The 21,958-nt window shown below is 48.3% G+C and overlaps 1 protein-coding gene across 1 annotated transcript in view; it reads right to left on the bottom strand.

The window, feature by feature from the left end:
• Nucleotides 1-7,838: 7,838 nt before the first annotated feature.
• The window catches only part of PSMD1 (proteasome 26S subunit, non-ATPase 1), a 99,913-nt gene continuing 85,793 nt past the window's right edge, over nt 7,839-21,958 (bottom strand). The window contains exons 23-25 of the mRNA XM_051999498.1: nt 16,027-16,173; nt 10,832-10,991; nt 7,839-8,061 (exon numbers count right to left, since the gene is read on the bottom strand). Coding sequence (XP_051855458.1) covers nt 10,845-10,991; nt 16,027-16,173 — 294 coding nt within the window. The 3' untranslated portion in view covers nt 7,839-8,061; nt 10,832-10,844. The remainder of the gene's footprint in view (nt 8,062-10,831; nt 10,992-16,026; nt 16,174-21,958) is intronic.

Genomic DNA, 21,958 nt, shown 5'->3' with positions numbered 1-21,958 from the left:
CCTGCCAGGAAGGGACATGGGCAGCAGCTTGCCCCCCGGCCTCCCTCACCTTCCAGGCTCCTGGGAGACGTGCAGGGAAGGGGACGTTAAGGCTCCGGACTCATTCTGGGTTCCTCTCGTTGGGGCTGAGTTCTGTGTCTCTGCTCTAAAAAAGACGCCTGGGGAGCTCTGGCTCTCCCTCCACCCGTGTGGGAGGAGGGCTCAGGGGTGGAGAGGGGGCAGCTGCCTCCAAACCTGGGCTTCCTTCCATCTCCTTGGGAGCAGAGGCTGGGGGGAGCCTCCATTTTCCCACCTTGTGCTCAGAGTCAGCACCGATGGCACCCAAGGCCCCAGGCACCTCTTCCTTGGCTGGCTCCGTCGCTGGCTCCGTCCCTGGCTCCGTCGCTGGCTCTGTCGCTGGCTCCATCCTTGGCTCTGTCCCTGACTTGCTTCTGGGCTCTGTCTGTGGACAGTGGGGGCTCAGGGGTCCACGTCCAGCCCCAGGGAAGTCCCCGACTCAGTGACTGGCGTTCCTGGAGCTGGTTCTGCCTCGGGCAGGTGCAGGGGACGCTCTGACTTCCTCTTGGGCCCGGCCTGGGTTGGGGACCTCGTCCCGGCCCGTTCGGACTCCTGACTTCATGCCGGGAGAGATGGCAAAGCCCCAGCGGGAACAGGGAGGGTGAGGCGCGGTGGGGCTCAGAATGGCGCCCAAAGATCCCCCTGCCCACAGGCCCCGGAGCCACGGCTGGGTGTGGAGCAAGGGCTGGTGAGGGAATTGTGGCAGGAGGAGGGGGAGGGGACTCAGCCGGCTCTTCCCCTGGCCCTGGCCGGCCCCCCCACATTCCCCTTCTTCCCTGCCAGCCCCCGCCTGACTGGGAAGTTTGCTCTCCAGGGGCTGCAGAACCGGCTCCCCCAGACGGGCTCAGCCCTCCGCGGGGCCTGGTGCTGAGGGGGCACCTGATGGCTGGGATGGGGATGGGGAGGAAGCTCAGTGGGACAATGAATGGGACCCGGGGCCCTGCCGCAGCCGCCCCATTTATCCATCCTTCCATCCTTCTATATCTTCCCCAAGTCTCAGGTGGCAGACAGGACGCCGGCTCAGAGGCCAGGGTCTCGCCTGGGCCCGGGCATTAAGGCCTCGGAGCCGCCTTCAGCACCAACATTCCGCCATGCTGATGGTGGGGCTGTGTCCCACTCAGTTCTGCCCAGCCCGGGGCAGGCTCCAGAACCTGTTGTTTGTGCCCACCCGCTGCCCCCGCTCCAGCTCCCTCCGGAGCTCCCCTGGGCTCCATCTTCTCTTTCCCTGCTGCCAAACTGCCGGGCTGCTCCCCGCGCTCCAAAGTGGGCCCGTGTCGGGAACAGCCCCAGGCCCCTGGGGAGGGTCAGGGAGAGGCCGGCAGCCAGGGAGTGACCCTCGCGTGCAGGAGCCAGACCGGGCTCGGCAGAGACCTGCCCACAGGCAACCATTACTCACCGGGGTCTCTGATAGAAGATTCCGAGTGGGAGTTGTGGAAAATCTCGGTGGGGCTGCTCGGAGCCGCGATCCGCAGGCAGTACGGGCGGTGGTCGGGGCACCGGGGGCAGGGCGGGGAACAAGGGTCCCCCAGGCCGAGCCCCACCTTGTGCCATCCCAGATGCGGCTCCCTTTCCAATGAGCCCGCCCTTTGCCCTTTGGGTCCTTGTGGGTCAGGAAACGGCTGAGACAATGAAGCATCTTATCTTGGGTGAGGGAAGCTCAGGCTGGGCTCGGTCACCAGACTTGGTCCTTATCTGCCGGGGCAGCTTGGCTTACGGGGGCAGAGCCACGCTCGGGCCTTGTCTCCGTCTCAGTCAACCTGAGGACTCTGCTCCGTGTGCAAGGAAGATGCACGGAAATCTTTTATTTAATGTTATTTTTAGGTTATACGTGTACGTTCATTTTGTAATGTTTTTCCATATGAGTCAGGCTGAGAGAAAAATCAGAAAAACCGAGAAAAAGTGACAGTGGAGTTGCTTGATCCCCCTTCGGTCTCCAGGGCCTCTCTCCAACTGGAGTGGAGTCTCCATCCAGTTTCCTGGGATCGATCGCCCCATGGCCGAATACCTGGGAAGAACGAGTCCCTCAGCCCATCTCGGGGGGTAAATTCGCGCACTCCCGGGCACACTCCCGCCGTGGCCGTGGTGGCGTTTTCCTGGTTCTGCTCCTTCATTCGCCATCAGTTGGTGTCAGTCTTTCTAAATGGGGGTTTACCATTTTTAACAGAACCACAAAATCCCGTCCCTTTCATCGGCCCTCATTCATTCCCAAACTGAGGGGACCATAACTCTTCTGCACTCACCCCATTCCCAAATATCCAGAGCCCATGGTGGGGGGAAGGGGGAAGGAAGGATTATCCAAGAACTTGCCCCTAAACCTGGGGGAATTTTCGCCAGATCCAAGCTGGAATCCTGGTCCCACCTTTGTTGTTCTGTGGAGGAGGGAACTCAGCATGGCGCCCAGGACCCTGGAAATGGAGGCCAAGGAGTCGAGTGCAAACGATGGCTCCGCTACTCCCGTGACCTTTGCCAGACGGTGACATCTGCTCGTTGCAAATGGAAGGGGAGCCCCGGGTGACCCCCAAAATCCCAGGGAGCTCTCCTTTCACCTTTGACCCTTTGGTTGCTTTTGCAGGTGTGGCTTTGGGGCCACCTCCTTCCTAGGAATTCTAGGACTCCCTCCTCCTTTCCCCAACATCCTCCCACAGCTGTTACTGAGACCCCAAGGTGTGGCCATGGCTGCCATTCCCTCGAGCCCTGCTCATTAGCCGGGATCAGCGAGGAGCCCCACAGGCAGGCCCCCTGAAGTAGGACCGCACCCACCCCTTCCCACCTGGACCCCTCCCCGTTCCCCCACTCGTGGGTGACCCCGGGCCCGGACTCCGGCCTCTGGATCTGCGAGGACCAGGGCTGACCTTCTCATCATGACCCCAGGGTGTCCCCCCAACCTCAGAACACAACTCACTTTGCGCCCCCCAGAGTCTCCCCGGGAACCTTGAGACGCCACATCTGTCCGGGTCTCTGGAGATGGCCCCGGTGGCCGCCGACCTTTGCCAGCCCTGGGCTGCTCCTCCTTCCTTCTGGCCAGGCCGGACGGGTGCTCAGGGGTGGGTGCGCAGGGGTGCGCGCTCAGGGCTCAGGTCTGGGTGTAAGCGTGTTCTTAAACGCTGTCGGGGGCACTGGCAGACACGGACACAGACGGGGAAAACCTTGCCTCCCCCAGAGGAAGAAGGAGCTTACCCAGGGTGCACCAGCCGGCCAGGAGCTGACCTTCCCGAGGGGGAAAAGCATCACAAGGCAATGGGAGCAGCCGGGCACGGAGCCGGCGGGTGGCAAGGGATCTCCCCAGAGGCCCTCGGGGACTCCCGAGCCCAGGAGCAGCGCCCCCCCACCCCGAGTCTCGCTTCCTCTTCTGTAAGAGGGGGCAGCAGCACGTGGCCCCTCACAGGGATGTTTGGCAGGTACTTCGGGACCCTCCTTAGAAATGGGGGTTGTTGAGGCTCTCCCTGGGGCCTGGCAAACTCCCTCCCGTCAAGCCCAGGGGACGCTGACTTTGCTCTGAGTCCTGCCCTGGGCTCCCTGGGTCACTGCCTCTCCCTGCCAGGAGGTAAGGTCTGAACCGGAGCTGGGGCAGGGCTGCGGCCAGGTGCCCAGGAGGGAGGGGCCGGCCCAGGAGTTCCTGGTCACCTCCAGGCCGCACCTGCCTGTGCAGACACAGGCATCTCAGTATTCAATGAGTCCTGGACACATCCCTTGAGCTCCGGTCACCTCCAGGCCGCCCCTGCCTGTGCAGGGGCACCAGGGGGCTCCCATGACTCCCTGTGTCTCCCGCTGCCCACCTCCTTCCTGGGCCCTGAGTCCCCGGCTTTGCCCCGTCTCGGGTGGGGCCGTTTTCTCTCCACGCCCCCTCATCACTGCAGAGCCCCCCGGCTCCAGATAAGTAGGTTGGTGCCCCCCAGGTTGGGTTCCGGTTCCAGTGCCCCCCGCCCTTCACCATTTCCTCCGTACTCTGGCTTGTGGGGCTCTATTTGTCTGCCTCGTCTCCCCCACTAGGCTGTAAGCTCCCGGAGGGCAGGGCCTTTTTCTATCCCCTGAGCCGAGCACAGGGCCTGGCACACAGTTGGGTTTAATCAATGTTTATTATTGTTTGCTGCCTGAGGTCCAGAACTTCAGACCTGGTGTCAGAGTCAGGAACCAGGCACATCACATACTCCCCTCCTCCTCCCCCTTCCCCTCTTCTTCCTTCCCTCTCCCGTCACCCCCAAGGCCTCCTTGCTGTTATTCTCCAGCCCCAGAGCCCAGCCCTTCCCCTGGCTTTCCCCGAACTTACCTGGACCTTCTCCCCCTCCTCATTTCTGCCTCCTGGCCTCCCCACCTCCTTTAAGGCTCAGTTAACTCCCCCTCTCCCCACATGGAAGCCCTTATTGGGCCTCCTTGGTCCTAGAGCCTCCTTTCCGCCATCCCGCATGTCCACTTGTTGGCATGTTGCCCCCGCCCCCCGGGCTGGCAGCTTCTTGAGGGCATCCCCAGCGCCCGGCCATGGGAGCTGCACAAAGGTTCTGGATGGGTTGATTCAAGGGGTCGGCTGATTTAGACAGAATATCCTTTATGAGGTGGCAGGGGATGGCCCAGAGGGCGACTCCCACCCAGACCCTTTTTAGAAAGAGAATCGGGGCCGGAGCGAGAGCTGGTCTTCCTGTGGATGACTTGAGACACAAGCAGGTCCGATTTCACCATCCCCTCGGGTCACGGCAGGGCCCCTGCCAGGGGGCAAAGCTTGGAGGGGGGAAGGGGGAGAGGACTCCGAATTTCCTCCCGATTTCTCGCTCTCTTGAGGCTGAGGAGCTGTCCCCGCGGGCTAGGGCTGCTCTGGCTGCTGGTCTCCTCCATGAGTGTTCTCCGCCTCGCAGCATCGGCTTAGTTGTCTGTAAGAAATGCTGGTTTACTCGAAGCCTTCAGATAATGGAACAAACCATCATCTGTAGTTAATGGTGCTGTTCTGATTGGGAGGCATCACACACAGTAGGTGCCTAATGTTTGTGGCCGGCACGAAGCCGAGGCTGTTCTTCCCGCTTTGTGCTTGTGAAAGGAGTTCGTCTTGGCTGTTTCCCTCACATCTGACTTGTTTTACTTTTGTTCAAAGATTTAAAAAATAAACATTTATTGCTCAACAGCTTCCAGTGTACAAGCAGTTTCTCGATTCTGGGGACCCCAAGACAACCATGAAAACCAGGGCCTCCCTCCCGCTTATGCTGTCCTAGGGGAGAGGGAAGATGCGAACGCAGGGAACAGAGGAGGGATCAAGGAGGGCTGGGGAGGGGGAAGAGTCCAGAAGGCTCGCTAGGACATGGAAGAGGGGAGGCTTGACTCCACCCCTCGCACACGTGCTCCTTCCTAAGAAATCGATTCTGCCCCAATTCCGATCCCTGATCAGTGGCTCGTGAGCTCCTCTCAAGCTTATTTCAGATCCCCCGGATGATGGCAGGACAGAGACACAGCATCCAATCACCGATCTCCCCAGCAGGACGGAGATCCTCTGATGCCCGAAGCTGCCACGCCTCCTCGGCGCCAGGTGCGAGGATGGATTTGTTCCCATCGTTTGGCCACGGGGTTGTTCCTGTCTGGGAGGACTTCGTGCTGAAGGGACAGGTCATATGAAGCATCTCCCGAGGTCAACGATTGAAAAAGGAGCCCCCAGACCCCAAAATATCCACAGCAGCCATTGTGATACATGAATATAACGGGATATTACTGTGCCGTAGGAAATCATGAATAGGAAAGTCTACGTGGGAAGGCTTATGTGAACAGATGCAAAGGGAAGGCAAGAGAACCCAAAACAAGAAACACAGTCACCTCAATGGCGCCTTAGGCCAGAGGTCAGAAGTTATCTTCCGGAGTTCGGATCCGGCCTCACTTACTAGCTTCGCCCGGCCTGGCCTCAGCTTTCTCATCTGTAAAAATGGGCCGGAGAAGGAAATGGCCGCCGTGTGGTGTCTCTGCCAAGAAAACCCCAAGGGGGGTCATGGAGGAATCATACATGACTCAAGTGACCGAATAGTGTAAGTGGAAAGATCAAAACTGAAGGTTGCGAGGTGGAACGATCCAGCTTAAGGACAAAGAGGAAACATGAGGAGGCACCCGTCCCGACTTTTTTGCAGAGAGGGGGAACTCTGGGTGTGAAATCCCATACATTCATGTTTTTAGTTTCTTGGCTAGTCCAGCTGTGCCATTTCCCTTCCCCCCCTTCCTCAGCCCTTTTTATAAAATTCGTTGTCATAAGGGAGAGATCTCTGGGAGGGGGACGCCCAAAGAAATGCCAAAATACTCCTAGGCCCCAGTTAGACAGAGCTTTCAGACCTGCAAATGGTCTCATCGGCCCCCGTAGCAATCCTCTGAGTTACTATGATAATTTTACAGGTGAAGAAACTATGATGCTGGAGGCTCCCCAGCTCTTAAGTTGTGGGGTGATATTCAAATTCATCGTCCTGACTCCAAACCCGGCGCTCCGTCTCCAAGCCCCCCATAATGCCCTATCTGTTCTCTCCAGGACTGAAAAGTGAAATTTAGGCCCACATTTTCAAAGCCAGGCTCTTAGGGGTGGGGGTACTGGCTATTTAAAACTGTTTCCAGACGGACTGGCCCTGGAAAGCGAGACTGCACCTTATGCGACGCAGGGAATAAATTACTTTTGGTAGGTTAGTTCAAAAGGCTGCAATACAATCAACGGATTTTAAAAACCCCGAATGCCCCATTTCCTCCGCCTCTCAGTTCTGAATGGGGACCGTGTCAGTGGCTTCGGTTTATGGACGTGTCCTCCGCGATAACACTTTCTGAAGGGCAAAGGGGTTAAGGGTCTGAACAGGAAGGACACGGCTAATGAGCGGCTTAGGAAATGAGATCAACTCTTACAAAAATCATCTGATAACGGAGGAAATGAGGCTTTTAGAAAGAAGAGGTTACAATGAGATTAGCCAAGCAGCGGAGCCAAGTTTAGTCTCCTTTGGGACTAATAGGAACCTCTGGAGGCAGAGCCAACGCCATCCCCCGATGGCGGCCAGATGCGTGACCCACAGCCGGTCGTGCCAGGGCCTGCCTCAGACAAGAAGACCTGCAGGCCCGAGGAGCCGGGGGCCCGCTGGGGAGCTTTCCCAGACACATGGGATGTCTCCAAGTCCCAGAAAATGCCCACAGGAGCCCTGAGCTGTCAGGGCTTCTTGGCACACTAACCAAGCCACTGGGGCTGAAATTCTTCCTGCCCTCCTCTGTGCTCATGCACGGCGCCTCCATTTCCCCCTCCCCCCCCTTGCTACCGGCCCCTGCCCCTGCTTCTTCCTTTCCTGGGTCCTCTGAGGGGTCACCCCAAGCCTCGAGCTTAGTGGCAAACTCGGGTGAACTGATCGGGCCTGACCGACCACAACTCACAGTGAGTGAAGCAGATCCAGAGGCCGAGGGCAGAAAAGGTCGAGCTTTTACAACAACCCTGAGGCTGGCGCCCATGGGCAGAGGTTACTGGAGGAGCCTGACGCCGGGGTGCCGAGATCCCCCCATGAAAGAGACTAAAGGTCCAGCCCAGAAAATCTTGAACCTGGTGGGCTGGGAGGCGGGTTAAAAAGATAACATCCTGGGGCAGCTGGGTGGTGCAGTGGATAGAGCACCATGCCTGAAGTCAGAGTTCAAATCCAGCCTCAGACACTTAATGCTTCCTAGCTGTGCGACCTTATGCAAGTCACTTAACCCCAATAATTGCCTCAGCAAAAAAAAAAAAAAAAAAAAAGATAATAGCCTGGAAAACCCTAAAACAAAGCAAGACAAAAAGTGAAAAACAACAACAAAAAAACCCCAGCTGGAGATTTTGACGTTTATTTGAAAACCAACGTTTTGTTTGTGTAGAGTATACTAAAGAGCCGTCCAGCTTTTCTTCAGCCGAAGCCTCGGAGACTGGCTTCCCGAGGGCAGCACAGAGGCAACCATGCATGCAGTGAATGGCAGGTCTCGGCAGGAACTTCCTCATGGATGTTATTTCCAATATCAGACGCGGCAATCTTCTGGAAATGGGTGAGTGAGATTCTGGAGAGGGAAGGAAAAAAGACACATTTGTTCTTCTTTCCAGAAGAACTCTGGCCTGTTTGCCCAGCTGCGGAGGGCCAAAGCTGCACCGGGCTCCCGAGGGCCTCCGCGTTGGGGACTTAGCAGGTTTCGTGATGGAGTTTTGTAAGAGGAATGAAAAAAACAAACAAACAAGCAAAACATCTCAAGCCAGTGACTGCTGGTTATAGGGGAACCCCAATCAATCTCAGGTTAGTTTATACAGTGAACCTCGAAACTGCTGGACAGTCATTGCCCCAAGGGTGACTTTCTGAAGAGAGTTGGGTCACTGAAATGATGGGTCCTGTCATTTCTTCAGAAACAGGCTCATGGGCTGAGATCATTCATCACATTCTGGGTAAAGGAAGCTCAGGAAAACACAGCAGGAGAGAAAAGTTTCCACCAGAAACATCAGGATTAGGAAGCGCCCGTCTCTTCCTCACTTTATCTAGGGCCAGATCCAGCTGCGGTCTCCTGGCATGTATTTTTCTACTAAATAATCATATTCGTGTGTGGGGTTTATCACCACTGACAGCTGCAAAAAACCTCAAGCATGAACGCACGTGCGACAATCCCTGGTCTAGTTCTACAACTGGCTTTGGAAAATGCTAGATTTCTTATTTTCTCCTGTTAAAAAAAAATCCCTAACTTTGACTGGCGACATTTAAAAAAATTTAATAGTATTCTCTTTTCCCAAATACACACAAAGTTAAATTTTCAACATTCATCTTTGCAAAACCTTGTGTCCTTCCCTCCCAAAGACAGCAAACAATCTTATACAGGTTAAACATGTGCAATTTTTCTAAATTTATTTCCATATATGTTATGCTGCGCAAAAAAAAAAAAAAAAAAAATCAGATCAAAAGGGGAAAAAAACATAAGAAAGGAAAAAATCAAGCAAACAACAAGGTGAAAATACTTTGTTTTGATCCACATTCCATCTCCATAGTTCTCTCTCTGGATGCGGATGGTTCTCCATCCCATCCATCGGAATTGCCTTGAATCATTTCATTGTTAAAAGGAACCAAGTCCATTAGAGTTGATCATTACACACATTTTGTCGTTGTTGTGTACAAGGTTCTTTTGGACTTGCTCATTTTACTCAGTTTCAGTTCCTCCAAGTGTCTCCAGGCCTCTTTAAAATCACTCTGCTGATCATTTCTTACAGAATAATACTCCATAACAGTCATTCCCCAATTGATGGGCATCCACTCAATTTCTAGTTCCTTGCCATTACAAACAGGGCTGCCACAAACACTTCTGCCCATGTCCCTTTCCCTCCTTTAAGATCTCTTTGGGATACAGGCCCAGTAGAAACACTGCTGGATCAAAGGCTGTGCACAGTTTAATAGTCCTTTGGGCATAGTTCCAAATTGCTCTCCAGAATGGTTGGATCATTTCCCAACTCCATTAACAATAATGTATCAGTGCCTCAGTTTTCCCACATCTCCTCCCAATATTTATCATGATCTTTTCCTGTCATTTTAGCCAATCTCAGAAGTGTGATAGTCTTGATTTGCATTTCTCTAATCGTGATTTAGAGCATTTTTTTCACAATTAGAAATGACCTTTAATTTCTTCATCTGAAAAGTGTCTGTTCAAATCCTTTGATCATTTATCAATTGAGGAATGGTTTACATTCTGATAAATCTGAGTATATATATTTTAGAAATAAGCTTATATTAGAAACATTGAACATAAATTTTTTTCTCCAGCTTCCCTTCTACTCTTGGCTGCACTGATTTTGTTTGTGCAACCCCTTTTTAATTTAATGTAATCAAAATTATCCATTTTGGATTTCATAATGCTCTCTAGTTCTGCTATGGCCATAAATTTTTCCTTTCTCCACAGATCTGAGAGGTAAGCTATTTCTTTGTTCTCCTAATCTGCTTATCGTATCACTCTTTATATCTAAATCATGTGGATCTTATCTTGGTATAGGGTGTTAGAAGTTGGTCAATTCCTAGTTGCTGCCATACCATTTTCCAGTCTTCCCAGCAATTTTTGTCAAATAGTGAGTTCTTATCCCTGAAGCTGGAGTCTTTGAATTCATCAAACAATGGATGACTAATGTCACTGACCACCGTGTCTTTTGAACCTAACCTTTCCCATTGATCCACCACTCTATTTCTTAGCCTGTACCAAATGGTTTTAATGACCAGTTTTAGGTCTGGTACAGCTAGGCCACCTTTATTTGCAAATTTTTTTCCCATCATTTCCCTTGAAATTCTTGACTTTTGTTATTATTTTTTTCTAGCTCTATGAAGTAATTTCTTGGTAATTTGATTGGTATAGCATCGAATAAATAGATTCATTAAAGTAGAATTGATGTTAAGTAAAGTGAGAACCAAGAGAACATTGTACACACCAATAACAAGTTGATGTGATGATCAACTGTGATGGACGTGGCTGGGGATGGATACAAAGTGAAATGAGCAGAGCCAGAACATTATCATACAATAATCGTACAGCAATATGTACAATGATCTAACTATTCTCGACAACACAATGATCCGAGGCAATCTCCAACTCATACTGTGACATGCTATCTGCCTCCTGAGTCTGCATATGGATTGAAGCATGTGATTTTTCACTTTCTTTTTTGTTTGTTTTTTTGAGTCTTCTTGTACAGAGTGACTAAGATGGAAATGTTTCACACGACTGCACATTTGGGACCCGTATCAGATTGCTTACTGTTTCAGGGAGAGGGGAGGAAGAAAGGGACAGAATTTTAAAAGTTAGGCAGCCGTACCCAGCTCCAGTCCTCAGTCGTCGATGTACTCAAAGGGCTCCGGCGGCTCCGGCTCCTGTTCCTCTTCCTCGATTTTGGGGCCGTGGGCAGCCACCGGCTCTACCAATTCTTCTAAGTCCTCGCTGGTGTCCTTCATGATGATAATGCCTCCGATGGAGAGCTGCAAGGTAAACAGAAGGCTGGGCAGTGAGAAGGAAGCCCAAACTGGCTGAGTTCCCTCCCCCGCTGTAGAAGATCTCGGCTCAGGCTCTTCCCTCCCACCATCTGCAGCCTCGGCTCCTCATCTATATCACTGGTTTGAGACCTCCTCCCAGGCGCTGACCGAGCTGTGGCCATTCATACAACAGATACCCCTACCCTGCCTTGTCTGGGTCCCTGTGGGTCTGACCAGCCACCAGCCTACCACCATGAAGTCTTTTCTCTCATTCAGTGCTAACAATGGCTCCATCGAGACAGGAGAAACGGCTCTGGCCATGTGACCCAGGAGGGAAAGCCCAGTAAGACTACAGAGAGGAAACTGTTGTGACTACCTTAATACTGACTGAGGAAACCAGTCTCTGTTGGCCTTTCGTATTTAAATGTTTCCTCCTATGTGTGTGCACACACATATGTGCCCTGTGTAACATGGGAAAACCACTCTACAACCCCAGAGGCATCGGATATCTGCTTTTCTACTGTGGGCAGATCCCTGGAGATCCCATATTCTTACTTGCTCATCACACACAGTCAGCACACAGACTTTGGCAGGGATGGTGGGGAGGGGGTGCAAGGCAAAAGATTTTCAAAGAATCAAATTAAGAGAGAAATCAACCCAGCTCCCCATTAGCCCACTCCTGACAGAAGCTTCCAATTAAAATAACAAGCCACTCATTCACGGGCAGTCATTTCCCTAATTCTCTCTGCTTGCCTGTACCAGGGCACACTGCCTTTAGCAATAATAATAATTCATTCAATAGCTGCAGGCACAACTAGAGAAGGGAGAGAAAGAGCCAGAGGGTACAGCTGGGGTCCTATGGCCCAGCCACATGTTTCTGCCCCCACTTAGATGGGAATTGTGAGTATCCCTCAAAATCTGCCTTGGTCCCTTTCCCCAGAACACAGGTCAGCGTAAGGAATGGCTCCCAGCTTCTTCTGGAGAGTGGGACCCCGAGTGTCCTCACTGTACCCCAGTCCAGAACAAAAGGGGATTGGGAAAGTGATTGCAGCCCCAAACCAGCAAGGCCTCCGTGCTCACCGAGCCGCATCTTCTGGGCACAGATGAGGGGGTCTCCCTTGAGCTTCCCTCCCTAACCAACGAGTGGAGGAGGCTTCTAAGGCCGGGCAGGGAAATTTCACTAATACACAGCCCTTGGTGGGAGCCTCGTTGCACTGAACGGCCTCCTCTGTTCTGTGAGAAGGCTGATATGACTCCAGTTCCGAGTGAAAGAGGGAGGCCTTCCTGCCTCCTGGTTCCGCACAATTTCTTTCTGCGCTACATTTAGGATTGGTGGGGGAGTCCAGCAGCGTCGTCCCCCCTCCTGAAGCTTGGTGCAGTCTATACTGTTAAAAAGGCTCCTGGGGGGCCAGCAGGGCTTTTGGCCCAGGGCTCAGCCTCCCACACTGTCCACAGCACCCCGGGAGGCACAATGCACCTCAGAGAACGTTGAGAACAGCCACCAGCCCATTGCTCCCCTTTCCATTGGATAGACAAGTAAATAAATGGAGGGTCCAGCAAGTTAAATGAGTCAATGAAAGGGAATAAACATCAGGACTGGGCCCCGCATCTCTTGGGCCCTCCATGACACATCACTCATGAAGCTCTGCTACGTTCACAGAAGGTGTACTGTGCTGGGAAACACTGAGGTTGCTACTAGCCTCACCCGGCAACCCCTTCCCTGCTAGATCCAGAAGCCGCTTCTGTCTCTCTCTACCCAGAACCGCTCAGGGTTACTCAGCTACCGGGAGATCCCGGCAGCTCCCAACTCGAGGAGGACAATTCTTCATCTGCCCATCCTGTCTCGATCTCTGCTGACCTTTTGCCCCACCTTCCCACCATCTCTAATGGCCTTTCTGACATCTTGAACTGGATGTGCGGCAGGCCTCTTAAACTCGATGACCTACAACAGACTTCTCTCTCTGGAGCCCTCTTCTCCCATGCCCTCCCTCCACGTCCTTATGACCATTCAGGGCAACACCTTCCTCCTGATCCCTCAGACTCCCAGCCAGGTGTCTCTCTGCATCTGTCTCACACTTGCCCAAAGCCACTGTGGCACTAAGGCCTGAACTTTCACGTCTGCAGACTCTCAACAATGGTGCAGGACCCCACCCTCTCTGCAACTTGCTGCTGACCTAGTCCCCGGTGCTGCTGCCACGTCTCCCCTGTAATCCACTCCCCATCAGGCCTATGAAGTGGTTCTCCTAAAGCGCAAACCTGACTATGTGATACTCCTTCCAGCTCCAGTGGTTCCCGATTGGATTGTTTGGCATTCAAAGCTCTTCCTGACCTGCCTACCCCTACTTTTCCAGTCTTCTTGCACCTCATTCCCTAACAAGGACACCGGAGGTCGGTCTGCCAAGCCCCTCCCTCTGACCCTTGAGGCATTTTCTCTGGCTGTCCCCCTTCCCTAGAATGCTCTCCCTCTTCTACTCTGCCTGAGCTTCCCAGCTTTTTTTATAAAGTCCCAAATAAAATTCCACCTCCTCCAAGAAGCCTTCCCTAAGCCCTCTTAGTTCTAGTGCCTTCCTTTTGCCAACTATTTTCTAGCCATCCCATCTACAATATGTCTATTTATTTACTATCTAACTCCCTGAGGATCAGAAGCCCTCTGAGAGGAGACTGCTTCCTGCCTCCTTTTATACCCCCAGCACTTGGCACAAATCTGGCATGGGGGGCACTTACTACATTTTTATCAACTCTCATTTATGACTCATTCTTTGTAAATATACAACTGAACTGGGCTAGGCCGGACAGCAGAAAATGTGCTTTTGATGCTGGAACGGAGGGACCGCTCCTCCTGGTAGGACACCTGTTTTCCATAAATGTGTCGGCAGTATCCCCTGCACTGGCTGGAGGCGGCTGGCTCAGTCTCTCTTCACCTCCTACGGCCTTTCGCCAGCACTAAATGAATGGTTCGGAGCTGCTCTGGGGCCCTGGGCTGCCCTGAAATACCACTCCCTCGGCCTCTTGTTTTTCCCAGTTGGGGCAGCATCCTTCTTTGCTTGCTCACCCTCCCCGGGATTGGCAGCTCTGGCCGAAGGCTGATTTATCCACTTGCAGATGCTGCTGCTCTTCATCCATTCATTTCCCAATTAGGTTCCAGAAGCATCACTTTGATCGCGTTGATGCAGCTCACCTCCTGCCTAAACCCTTAGGCCCCAATTCCTTAGCTAGGGATTCCCAGAGGTTCCCACCAACTCTCCGGTCTTCCTGCTTTGCTGTCTCATTTTCTAGGCTTCAATTAACTAGAATTTCTCGTTGTTCCTCAACAGCACATCTCCCTCTCTTGTTTAGACTTTTACCTCTTTTTCTGGCTTATCTACCCCATCTTAACCATCCTTCTTTATTTTCTTCCAGTTCCTCAGTTTTTAGCAGCGAGGGCTCATTTATTAGGTCAGACTGAATGTCTTGTTCTTTCTTCTAATCCGATGTTGTTTAGAAGGTTTTTTCTGCAAAGTGCTGTAGAGGTTTGACTCATTAAAAGGGTCTCAGCCTTCACAATCTACAAAGGAAAAGCTGAATGAACGTAATAAGTCTATCGTGAAAGGGGATTACGTACGTCTAGTTGGATGGTCAGTGCACGGAGCTAAAAGTATGTGTGGCTATCTGGTCTGGGCCTGCGGACGGCTCCAGCACTGACTAGGAGGACGAGAGGGACTCCGAGAGGCTGTTTTCAAGATCCTGAGCTGCTCCTGGGCAAACGAACCAAACCCGGATCATCCTTCAAACACTAGGACTTTCTGGTGATCTCCCATTTCTCCTTGTGGCTGAGTAATCAAAGTGGGGATGACCCAGTGGCCAAAGGGCAATCATGCGGCAGGTGCCTTTTGAGCTGATTAGTGGGTAAATTGGATTTAAGTGGGGCAGAGTTGCACAAAGTCGTCAGCCTCGCTCTCTCTGCCAGAGCCACCACTATCCAGGACAGGACAGTCAAGATGACTAGTGATGGTCTGGGATGTAGTAGATGACCTTGACAGCTTCAGGGTCTAAGCGACTTCTCAATGCTCCACGGCTGAGTGGTCTTTAGGACAAATTGTTCTCATCCGCCCACTCCTCCAGAAGTTCTCAGGTGTGAGATGTAGACATTTCCCAGCTCATCAAGGAGTTTGAGAGCCTTTAATTGTTTAGCCCGTCTGCTGAAACCATTTACCAGAGGGTGGCCACTGTGCTGCAGCCTCTTGGAGCCAAAGATAGTAGATCAGCTGGACACCATAGATGGAAGGCAGTCCTCCCCCCAGACATACTAGTCTTCCCTGAATAACCCTCTACCCAGATTATCAACAGTGACGTGTGTGTGTGACATCACCGGGTAAGTATAACATGAAATAAGGAGGTGGGCGGGCCCGTGAGAGACAATCACCCTGGGTGCTCTTGGTAGGAATAGACTTCAAAGCTCCCCAGGGCACTGAGCAGGTGCTGGCTGGGTTAGGGGGGAAAGAACGTGCCCAAGAACTGCACAGGATGGGAAGGCATGGATGGGCTGCAATCTGTTTCTGTGGAGGCAATATTCACTGCCATGGAATTGCAGACCTGGGATGGACTGATGTGAGCCCACGGAGGGGAGGAGCAGGAAGACCACCTCTTGCCTGTGACAGCCGTGTCCTTGCCCCTCTCTGCCCCTGGTAATGCTGCCCTGAGACTTCCCACCCATGGACGACCACGTTGCTGTGCCACATGGTTAAGCCCTGGATAAGACTAAGCTTGGCAATAAATGAGGAGAGGGAAGGGGCTTTGGAGCCTAGCTACTCCCTTTGGAAGCTGGGACAGAAAAGGGCAGATTTTAAAAGTGGTTTAACTGCTTGAATTTCTTGGTCTTCCTTTGGGAACAGGAAGCTCCCCTCCATTCTCCCCTGCTGGCCACAACTTGGGGTTGGCCTCCAATCTCAGCCCCCCACAGTGGCCAAGAGGGGCCTCTGCGTACCGGGGCAGAGGCAGTTTCTCAGAACTCACCGGCTCCCAGCCCATCCCCCCACCCTTGCTCAGGGCCCCTGTGACTCACGGGCTTGAAGGGCTGGTAGCGGCAGGTGTCTGTCATGGAGAGGACCTTGAGTTGGGCAGGCATGACTCGGGCAGGGTTATCCAGCAGCTGGAAGCTCGGCTCAGGCTCCTTCTTCTTCTCCTTCTCATCCTTCTTCTCGGTTTCATCCTAAAAAACATAAAAAACCCAGGTAGATTCAGTTCTCAACCACAGAATCAGCCCAGGATCAACCTCTCACCACCCACTTGTCAAGCCTGCTGGGGCCTACGTGGGTGCCATGGGAGAGATCCACGAGGATGTGACTGCGCCAAAGCTCACAACGGAGCCAGCACATGCACAGCGGCCAAGAGCCCCCCAAGAGCTGGGGACATCTGTCATTATCCGCAGTCTGGGGTGGGTGAGGTCACGGCGTGCTAGGCTGGCCTGGTAAGGGGACACTGAGGAGGCAAAACGAAATGGGAGAGCCCTGGATAGGGGTGCAGGGCACGGACCAAAGGAGCTCGTGGGCTAGAGTGGACAGAACAATTTGGCTGCAGCATGGGGTTCAGGGGAAGACCAACAGGAGATAAAGCAGTGAAGGTGAGCTGGAGTCAGATTGTAGAGGGGTTTGGGTATCAAAGATCTCTTTTTTTAAAATTTAAAACAGAAATTTTACAAATCTTTAAAAAATTTTTTTGAAGATTAGTTTATTCTCTAAATACAAGTAGAGATAGTTTTCAAGATTCATTTTTGTGAGACTTTGTGTTTTTCTCACTCCATCCCTCACCTCCCCCCTTCCTCCCCAAGACAGCAAGCAATATCATATAGATTAAATATATGCAATTCTTTTAAATATATTTTCATATTTGAAATTCTTGTCAGTCCATGGCTTTCAACAATGAGATGCTTCAAACCAGTTCCAATTGTTCAGTGATGAAGAGAGCCATCTGCACCCAGAGAGAGGACTATGGGAGCCGAGTGTGGATCACAACATAATATTTTTACTCTTTCTGTTGTTGCTTTCTTGCATTTTTGTTTTGCTTCTCTTTTTCTTTCTTTTTTTTTTTCCAGTTTGGTTTGATTTTTCTTGTGCAACACGATAATTATATAAATATAGATTCACATATTGGATTTAACATATACTGGACTACTTGCTGTCTAGGGGAAGGCACGGGGGGCAGGGTTTCACAAGGGCTAATGTTAAAGAATTGTCCATGCATATGTTCTGAAAAATAAAAAATCTTTAATAATAATTAAAAAAAGAAATTGTTGTCAGTCACTACGCTGATCTGTGTTACTAAATTTTCCGTAAAGGATGACTTTGCAAACATTGCTGTTCTGGAGCTTGCTCTCCTAGTTCTTCTCACTTCATTTAAAGCTCAGATTTTGCTGAGATACTTCCCTTCATACTTCCAATACAAAACCATTTCATCACCCTCATATACCATACTTTGTTTAATCGTTTCCCAATTGAGGAGCATTTTCTCCGTTTCCAATTCTTTGCTACCACAAAAAGAGTTGCTATATTTTTATACCGATGGATCCTTGTCTTCTTTCTTAGATCGACTTGGGATACAGACGTAGTGTTGTTGGGTCAGAGGGCATACACGGTTTAATAACCCTTCGGGCATAGTTCCAAATTGCTTTACAGAAGGGCTGTATCAGTTCACAACTCTATCAACAGTACATTTCCCCACATTCACTGCAACATTTGTTTTTTTTTCTTCATCTCAGGCCATCTGAAGGACATGAGGTGAAACTAGAATTACTTGAATTCACTTTTCTCTAAATCATTAGTAATCCAGAGCATTTTTTCATAGAGTAATTGTTAACTTGGATTCCTTCCCCTGAAAACCGTCTTATGTGCATTTATCAACTGGAGAATAGCTTTTTTTTTTTTTTAAATGTAAATTTGATTCATTTTCTTATGTATTTTAAAAATGAAACCTTTATGTAAGACTTGAAGTAAAAACTCACTCTCCAAATTTCCTGCTTTTCTTATAATGTTAACTGCAATGGTTTTCTGCAAAACCTTTTTTAATTTTATGTAATCAAAATTTATTTATTTTACCTCCTATGGAACTTTCTATCTCTAGTTTGGTCAAGAACTCTTTCCCTACCCACAGATTGAAGAGCTAATTACTTCTATGCTTCACTAATTTATGACATCATCCTTTATATCCAAATCATGTACCTTTTATGAGCAGATTTCAATAGGCACATGGTACAAATGCTGATCTATGGCTAGTTTCTTCCAAACCACTTTCCAGTTCTCGCAGGAATTTTTGTCAAAGAGCAAGGTCTTTTCTGAAGTTATTTGAACTCATTAAACATGAGGTTATTATTAATGCTCATTTGTTTCTCTATATTATGCACCTAATTTGTTCTTCTTTGCCAATCTCTCTATTCTTATTATTGATATCAAATTATTGATAATCACAGCTAGTCATGTTTGAGATCTGGTAATGTTAGACCCCTTTGTATTCCATTAAAAATACTTGATATTCTTGACCTCTTGCTCCTCCAGCTGAATTCTGTCATTTTTCCTAGCTCTATTAAAGTAATCCTTTGCTAGTTTGATTAAAATGACACTGAATAGGTAAATTTATTTAAGTAGTATTATCATTTTTATCACATTGGCTTGGTCTACTTATGAGAAATTAACATTTCTCCAATAATTAAATATATCTTTGTGTGAAGTATTTTGAAATTGTGTTTATAAGACTGGGTAGATGTGTCTTGATAGACAGATTCTTAATTATTTTATACTGTTAATAATTATTTTAAATGGAATTTCTCCTGGATTCTCTGGAAGATACACTAATACTGATGATTTGTATACTTTTATTTTAGATCTTGCAACTTTGTTGAAATTGCTAATTCTTTCAATTAGTTTCTTAGTTGATTTTGGAGGGATTTCTTAGGTAAACTATCATATCATCAGCAAAAATGATAGTTTGGGGACAGCTAAATGGTGCAGGCCTTTCAGGGGGAGCCGAGTTCAGATTTGGCCTCAGACACTTAACACTTACCAGTGGTATGACTTTGGGCATGTCACTTAATCCCAATTGCCAAAAAAAAAAAAAAAAAAAAAAAAAAGAAAGAAAGAAAGAAAGAAAAAATAAAAGGGGAAAAAAGAGTTTTGTTTCCTCACTGATTATTTCAATTATTATTTTTTATCTTACTACAATACTGAATGACAGTGGTGATAATGGACTTCCTTTTTTACTAGAAGAGTTTTTAGTTTATTTCCATTAGAGATAATACTCATTCTTTGTTTTATAAATGGATAGAACTTATCATTTTAAGGGCAGTTTCATTTATTTTGGTGATTTTGTGTTCTTAACAGGAATGGATGTTATGTTTTATCAAACAGCCATTTCTGCATCTATTAAGACAATCATGTGATCTTTGATGTTTTTTTTATTAGTATGATCAATTATGATTATAGTTTTCCTAATATTGAGCCAGCCCTGCATCCCTAGCATAAATCCAGTCTGGTCACAGTATATGATCTTGGTGATCTTTTATTAAATTCTTGTTAGTGTTTTACTTAAAATTTTTGCACCAATATTTGTTAGAGAAATTCATTTCTCTATGGCTTTGTTTCTGTTTTGACTCTTTCTGATTAAGGTCTCAAGTTTGTATTTCTATCAGAAAATATTTAGTAGGACTCCTTTACCTATTTTTTCAAACATTTTAAGTAGCACTGAAATTGTTCCTTAAAGTTTGTGAGAATTGGTTGCCTGTGTTTGAAGAGATCATGGGCAATGCTGTAAGTGAGGCAGAGCTGCACAAAGTTGTCAGCCTTACTTTCTCTTTCAGAGTCATCCAAGTCCAGGGCAAAGTCAAGATGACTAGCGATGCACCAGAAAGCAGTAGATGGTTTAGGGTCTGTGTTGCCTGACCAAGCTCTCAGCCAGTGCCTGGTTCAGATGCCTTCATGGACGTTGGAACAAACTGCTCTCTGCCCATTTTGGGGCTAGACAAAGTCTTCACATGCTTATCTACCCCAAGCATGGTAGAATTAGCTTGTAAATACCTCTGGTCCTATTTTGTTTATTTTCTCCTGGAAGGGGCTCATTTATGGTTCATTCAATCTCCCAGCAGTTTACTTTGTGCTTTCTCCTGTAACTCATGTAATTTTTCCTTTAAAAATGTGGTTGCTTTAGTACATGTTACTGATATTAATTCACGGATTATAGTACCTTTTAGCAAAATGTTGTTTCCCTGTTAATCTCTTTTAATTAGGTTTTTTATTTTGTGTTTGTTTTGCATTAGATTGTGATGACTCCTTCTGCCTTTTTGTACTTCAGCAGAAGCACAATATGTGAGCCTTCTATTTTAACTATTTCCCTTTCTTTCTGTTTCAAGTGGGTTTCCTATAAACAACATACTGTTGGATTGTATTTCAAATCCATTCTGCTATCCACTTCTGTTTTGAGTGAGTTCATCTAATTTGCATTCACTGTGGATTTTCCTCCATCCTATTTTCTTCTGCTTATCCCTTTCTTTCTTTCTGTTCAGTTCTTCCCCTAAAATCTCTTTTACCTGTAACTACAGCCTCCTTTAATTTGTATTATTTCTCTTAACCCCTTTCTCACTTAAATCCCTATTTGGCAAGAAGAATTGTGTGTGTGTGTGTATTCTTTCTTCCTTGAACCACATTAGATGAGTGAGGTTCAAGTACTGCTTCCCCATACCCAATCTCTGCTGCACTGTATAAATTCTTCCTTGTGTGCCCTATTTATGTGAATAATTTCCCCCATTCTTCCTCTCCTTGCCCCTCTATCTGTATATTCTTCTTTCTCATGCTTCCATTCCTCTTTTGAAATCATTCCAACATACCCAGGCTCCTGGTCTAACAAGACTCCCTTTAAGAGTCCTGGCAATGATTAAGTTCTGAGAGTTTACATGTATCTTTTCTCCACATAAGAATGTTCACAGTTTAACTTTGTTTAGTCTCTTATGATTTCTCTGATCTTTATCTTTTTGTGCCTCTCCTGAGCTCTATGTTTTAATGTTAAAACTTTTATTCAGCTCTAGTTTTTTCATCAGAAACATGGGAAAGTTTTCTATTGTGTTAAAATTCATCTTTTTCCTTGTAGAATTTCTTATTAATCAGGGAGTTCTGAATTTTGGCCAATTGCTTGTGGGTAATTCGGTTTTTTTTTAAATAATTAAAGCTTTTGATTTTTCAAAATATACACATAGATAATTCTTCAACATTAGCCCTTGCAAAACCCTGTGTTCCAATTTTCTCCCTTTTCCCCTCCCCTAGATGGGCAAGTAGTTTTTGGGTAATTCAATGATAATATCGCAATCTTATTTTCTAGATCAGTTGTTTGTCTTGAGATATTTCATATTTTCTCCTATTTCCCCCCAATCTTTTGACTTTGTTTTTACTATTTCTGGATCTCTAATGGAGTCATCAAGCTTCCATTTGGAGTTGTTTTCCTCAGTAAGCTTTTATCAGTCTCTTTTACAAGTTGTTATTTTTCTTATAACTTTCTTACATAGCTCACTTTTCCTAATTTTTCCTCTTCCAATCTTATTCGGTTTTTAAACATTTTTTTTTTTTGCTGTTAAAAAAGCTTTTCTTTATTCTTTTGGGAATTCTTGTTGAGGTTGTGCCCAATCTGCCTTTTTCTTTAAAGTTTTGCTGGTAGATAGTTTCAAGCTACTGCCTTCCTTTTTCTGTGTCTAGAGTTTTCCTATCACCCAAAAAACTTTATGGTCGGATTCATTTTTTGTATGCTCACTTTTCCAGACTCCTTCTTGACTATGAACTTAAAAAATTTTAAGCTCTGCTTCCTTCTGAGGTGGATATCTAATCTGAGCATTTTTCCTAAGCTATTTTCACAGCTTAGTCTAGATCTGCAAGTTTTTGTGTTTGTGATCTGGGAGAGGACTATTTACTGCCCTCTTGGCCTGACTTCAATAAGTCCTAACCCAGGTTTGATGTTAGATTATG

The sequence above is a fragment of the Antechinus flavipes genome, chromosome 4, assembly GCF_016432865.1.
Source record: "Antechinus flavipes isolate AdamAnt ecotype Samford, QLD, Australia chromosome 4, AdamAnt_v2, whole genome shotgun sequence".
NCBI classification, from domain to species: Eukaryota; Metazoa; Chordata; class Mammalia; order Dasyuromorphia; family Dasyuridae; genus Antechinus; species Antechinus flavipes.
Note: the sequence above shows the minus strand (reverse complement) of the source record. Positions and strands in the feature narration are given on the sequence as shown.